The 6149-nt window shown below is 33.9% G+C and overlaps 1 protein-coding gene across 1 annotated transcript; it reads right to left on the bottom strand.

Moving 5' to 3' along the window:
* Positions 1-3577: 3577 nt before the first annotated feature.
* LOC144854461 (transcription factor Sox-11-A-like) lies at positions 3578-5819 on the bottom strand. The gene has a single exon (XM_078712421.1). The coding sequence runs from the start codon at positions 5625-5627 to the stop codon at positions 4578-4580; it is 1050 nt and encodes a 349-aa protein (XP_078568547.1). The 5' UTR covers positions 5628-5819; the 3' UTR covers positions 3578-4577.
* Positions 5820-6149: the final 330 nt, after the last annotated feature.

Below are 6149 nucleotides of genomic sequence, written 5' to 3'. Positions count from 1 at the left end.
GACATGATTGAGACTTGAATTGTTTGTATTGTCAATAATGTACAGCCTTCAGTCGATAACTTGAACAGCAATCGGCTAATATCGATACTCTCTCATTTTAGCGAGAAAGTCGAAAGGGAGATAAAGACGTTTGTAAAGTTTAAAACGTATTAAAAGGCATACATTAACCGTACAATTGTTAATGAATATGAAAGTGTAAAGGTTTAATATTAATTTTGTAGACGAATGGACCTCGAACTTGTGGCCCAGCCTGAGGTCATTATACCCGCCTCCTGTGACCTAGACTATAGATGCAGGTAGGTGGCTATTGAAGGCCTAATGCTGTGTCAACATCAAAACTCAATCCTTTACAAAAAAAATCACGAATTCTAGGCCTAGCTAAAAGTTGTAGGACTAGATTCACACCATGTTACACACAGCCATAATGCTGATGCCAGTGAACCTGATGTATCCGAATTATAAATGTATTTATAATGAAAATTATATTAGTTTATGAAGGATAAATAAAGAATACAAAATGACGCAGGTACGGTGGCTTAGATTAGTTATAAACGACGACAGCAAAGGTCATCTTGTGTATTTCTTATAGAAATAAAATATACAGTGGCAATGTTAGTCCTAAGCAGTTATGTCAAAACAAAATAGAGTCAAACAAAATCACAGTATATAAAAAAAACAGAAATTAATAAAGCAAAACAAAAATAAAATCAAAAGGCCTCTTAGCGCAAGTTGGTATTTTTGAATTTGCTCATATCTATAAAAACTATCTCATAATAAAAGAGTATTTCGTTTTCAGTTTGTATGTATAATGTAAATGTATGAATGATCTCTTGCAGAATTGTTTAAGATGTAAGGGGGGAAACTTAATATTTATTATATATTTAATAATACACAAACATAATAAAATTGTTTATTAATCAAAATGATTATGTTTTGAAAGAAATAAAGGTGAGTGAACCTCACAAAAGAGAGATTTATTTCGTTTAATAATAATTGTTTATTTATCTACATTTCGTTAATAGTTAGCCGAAGCAACCAAAGTAAAACACATAAATACTGGTAAGCTAATATAATATACGTTTTTCCAAGATGTTTCTTGTTTTATTTCGAGAGCTATATCTATCGTTGTTCAACTTTTTCTACTTGGTTCAACGTGATCGAATAGGATATACAGTATTTTGATTACACATTCTTCTGTGTTTCTGAATGGCACTATTTGGATTATCAAATCGTGGATTTACTAAACGGTAACTTCAAAGAGTTCGAATGAAATTTCAAAGAGTTGTTTAATACTTTTACTATAATAACTAAAGGATGCGATCATTATTATACACGATGCCTAATTATTGAAGTAATTGTTGCTAGGCTTGTTTTTGAACGGACCACTTGATAACAAGCTCCAGCTGTATGGAGGAGTAAGCTATTTTATGAATCAATCAGTAATCAACAGACAACATACGATGTAGGTCAAGGCTACAGTCACAAGCGGGTCATTTGCCGGTGAACATCCTACTAATAAACTCAATAATATTATAAATAATGCACGATGTGCCATAAGTGCGAACTACAACATTGCAATCTATATCAACCCAGTTATAAATTTAGTCCGAGGAACCAACAGTACGAACTATAACATTGCAATCTATATCAACCCAGTTATAAATTTAGTCCGAGGAACCAACAGTACGAACTCTAACATTGCAATCTATATCAACGCAGCTATAAATTTAGTCACAAGTGTCCGAAGAACCAACAGTACGAACTATACATGGGAACGCTGCTACTAGTTACTAAACGAAAGTAACATTATAAATATTTCAACATTAATTATGACATCATCAGGAACGATGACACACTTTCGATAAAATTCGTTCATTATCACGGAGCTGTAGGCCTATTCTAAAATTGTAAGATATGGTATCTGAGAAGGTTACACGAGTTTTGCATTGTGTCTCCTATCTCAGAATTAAGCCTAAATTGTTAGACATAACTAGTATAGGCCTACATTCGATACAGTGCAATCATAGAAATAATATCCCAAGATAAATGTTACCAAAATGAATATGTCACTTCAAGTGGCTGGTGGTAAAGTATGGAATAATCTTTCTATATCATTGCAAGAAGCGACTTCTTACAATGCGTTTAAATATAAGTACAAAACACTACAAAAATGATGTATTTAAATAGAAACCTCAACTTGAGAACCTGTGTAATTGCGATGTACTTACTTAGCTGTTTATTATTATTATTCTGTATCTGTATTTAAAATGTAATTGTTCTTGTATGTTTTTCTATAATCTAAAACAACAACAAAATGTTTTGTAACTTATGAATATTCACTTTTATGCATAAATTTCTGTCATCATGGACCATTTGTAAGAACATTATTTTTAATGAAAATGTCATCCATGTAAAATAAGTTTATAAATGAATAAATAAATATCGATATGATACAATGTGTTTATTTTGCTAAAACATGACGCTGTACAAACCTGCTATTTAGAAAAAATACAATCGCGTCCTAAAATTGTTTATCGGTAATGTACCCTGTCAAATTGCTTATTACGTAACCCTAGTAGCACCTCCAGAAGCAATACATACACTTGTGCTGGGAGGTAGCTCGGAACGCCCTTCTTTGTAAATAACCCATTCAGTGCATAAACAACATTCTGCTTGCATTAATTGTACTGGTATAGGCCGTATATTTTACTGTAATTAAGTAGGGACTTAAATATAAATTTAGTGTACTTATTTTTATTGCAATACAGTATCACAATGTTATTGTTTATATGTTGTCAATAATTTTCCTTGTAAATAGGCCTATATTGTTAAATCAATTCTCTAACTTTTATTTTACTTACTCTGGACGCACCTTCATTCAAGAAGTGTGCCACTGTTTCAAAAGTGTAGCTTCTAAGTAAATTAATATCGCGATATAAAATCTATGATAATGTATTCATATAATAGCATTGAGTTTATATACGAATTAATGTATGGCATGATAGAGTATGCAACAATATATTTTGTTTTGAATTGTTGAAGTACGAAGGTATTAAGTTCAGGGTAATGTAGATTTAAGTAACAGTGGGAACTCTGCCTGATGACGATATATAAGCGGCCTGCACTTTAGTTAGCACCTTTTAAAAAGAAATAAGTAGGAACTTAATAGGACTTGTGTGTAGCTTATATAGGGTATTGTTAGGGGTCTATTGAGGCGAATAGAGAACAATTGTATAGACTCCCCCAGCTGTTTTAGGTACATAATACATCACATGTGTTAGCAGCCTAGCTTGCCAGTTGAGTCGTGCAGCTGCCTGCTGGATTGTTGGTTATCTCGTAATGTCATTTCTTCCATGGTCATTCTGATATGGTTATCTTCAGTTATCCGAGACTTGAGCAACCTCGTCCACACAAACACGTTTTCATACACACCACATTTATTGCTGCACAAAATATCAGTTTGTCTTCATCATCACAAAATGTTTGAATCATCATTTCATAGTACACATCAGCTACTATAGAACAGCTTTAAAGAAACACCATGAAACATAACATAAATTTTCTTTTTTCTTTTATTTTTTTTAACTAGAAATTTGTTTTCTTTATCAAATTCGTATCAAATCAACGGTAGTTCTACTCAAAAATATATTACAGATAATATTTAGATTTATAGTTACAGAGTTTATTTACATGAAATGAAACAAATTCCCATTTCCCCTCCCCCAACCTATAAAGCAAGGTTTGAAAACGCTCGACTTATGAAAACGCTCGACTTATGAAAACACAGTATTTGGAAGTTCAATCAGCACAGGTAATGAATGGATACAAAACTGGAATCATCATTATTATTATTTTTATCAAAAAGGTTTTACGAAGAAAACATAGGGAAGGACATTTGCATATTTTCACCATTCATGTATTGCAGGAGTTACGTAACAAAAATACTAAGTTAAAAATATTAAGTTAAAGAAATGTAACAAAACATTACCCAAAACCAGTTTATACAGACATTAAGATTATTAAATATTGTAATTGTTTTGTTTGTAGAAATATACGAGTTGCAAAATACTGTACTTTTTAGGAAACATACTGGCCCGCCAGTTACAAGTAATGTGATTGGACGAAACTCGTTAAGATATATTATTACAATTATTCTAAAAGGAAATGTGAAAACTGTGAAAAAGGCTGTAATTTGCATCCGTAAACAACAGTTTCAGTTTGGTTTAAAAAGTACATGTACCCAGTTATTAAACATTAAATATTGATCGTTAACACAAAATTAAGATTCAATATAAAAAATTGATAAAAATAGTTTTGTTAAAAAAGGGAAGCAGCGAGAGTAATACATAATGATTTAAAAAAATTAACATAAAAAATGATTGCATACAATGATAAATAGCTTTTATGATACAATTTCCACTGTGTCCTGTAAGCGTTCATGAATTGTGAAGAAGAAGCCGAGGCCACAAGGTTCATCATCAGCAACAAAATATACAAACATTGTCCAAGGCTGTTGTTAAATTTAGTCCAAACGTGGAATATAATCTTACATAAATATGTCTCTATAAAAAATGAATCTATAATAAACTTGAGTCCAGCCAGTCTACGTTGATCAGATCGCTCACCTCTGGCGTTGTGTAGTCGGGGAACTCGAAGTGTGTGCTGCCGCTGTCGCATGAATCTAGTGGGCTCAGCTCGTCAGAAAGATCTCCAAGATTCGTAAGCATGCTGCCTAGATCGAGTGCAGGCCAATCGGCAGCGAATGGATATTCAAGTGAGGTAAAGTTCTGATTATTATCCACTAGGGAAATATGCTGTTGCTGCTGCTGTTGTTGAAGGTGATGCAATGTTGTATTACTTACAGATAACATTGAAGGAATAGGTTCAAGTTGTTGGATCCTATGTGTGGTCGTGGTTTGTTGTTGAGAGTAGATTGGTTTTACTGTACAATTGTAATCGTCGTACATACTTGTGTTTTCCATTGGTGAATCCGGATGGCTTCCACAAGGACTGGGAACTTCAGCTGGTGGCGTCAGTTGATTTGGTGCCAATTCAACAGCTTTGCTTGCACGAATACTATCTCTGAATTTTTTGTCAATTGTTAACCTAAGTTTAGGTACTCGGTCTTTGCTATGTTGTGATTGTACTGGTTTATTAGCCTTCAACTTTGGCTTAGTTACTCGTCCTTTAGATACAACGTGTCCGTTAGGTTTTTCAGTAGTAGTTTTAGTAGCTGGTTTCGTTACCTTCTTTCGTGGTCTGTATTTGTACTCTGGGTAGTTGTGCATGTGCAAAAGCCTCAATCGCTCGGCCTCCTCGATAAATGGTTGTTTCTCCTCCTCGTCCAACGTTTTCCACTTCTTTCCAAGTCGTTTTGAGATTTCAGCGTTGTGCATATCGGGAGCATTCTCCATAATCTTTCGTCGCTGAATCTGCGACCAGACCATAAATGCATTCATTGGTCTCTTTATATGTCCGTTATTTGCTTTCCAATTCGTCTGAACAATATCCTCAGATATTTTCAAGTTGGAATGAAAAATATCGACATTGCCTTCGCTTTCTGGTGAAGATGGTCCGCTAGAGCTGGAACCGCTCGGAGATAGAAGTGAAGACTGCTGTGGAACCATTTTGTAGTGTAAATTGTTCAACTGGAATGTATCGTAACTTGCTGGCAAACAGCACAGGTAAAAAATACAAGTCCGTTGTAAAAGTAAATTCCCAAAGAGGTTACAAAAAAACTAAGTTACAACAGAATTCGTATTTCAGAATTCGTTGTTTCAAAGCAATTCGTTGACAAGAAGTGACTAAATTACCTATGCACACGCGTGTGCTTCACTTTATACCCTTGCTAAGTAAACGGGGGCGGAGCTACGGCGAGCGTAGTCCAATCAGAGACGACCTTGTGAAGTAAGCAGTGAATGGCTTGCATACACTGTAGCAGACATACGTGATCCTCGATAAATAATCAGCCAAATTTATCAATATAATTAAACCGAAAAATACACACACCTTCTTTCGAACGCTTACAGTTAATATACTGATGTTTTTTTTTTTCATGTACAGGTATGATCGAGTTGGTCAAAACAGGTATAAATGTTTATATTGTATGTTGCTCGTAAGCTATAAAATTTGAAAGTCCATTAAAATGT

Source organism: Antedon bifida, chromosome 10, assembly GCF_963402885.1.
Source record: "Antedon bifida chromosome 10, ecAntBifi1.1, whole genome shotgun sequence".
In the NCBI taxonomy this organism is placed as follows: domain Eukaryota; kingdom Metazoa; phylum Echinodermata; class Crinoidea; order Comatulida; family Antedonidae; genus Antedon; species Antedon bifida.
Note: the sequence above shows the minus strand (reverse complement) of the source record. Positions and strands in the feature narration are given on the sequence as shown.

Excerpts from the sequence above, each read along its gene's own strand:
- LOC144854461 (XM_078712421.1), bottom strand. The coding sequence starts at position 5,627 with ATGGTTCCACAGCAGTCTTCACTTCTATCTCCGAGCGGTTCCAGCTCT.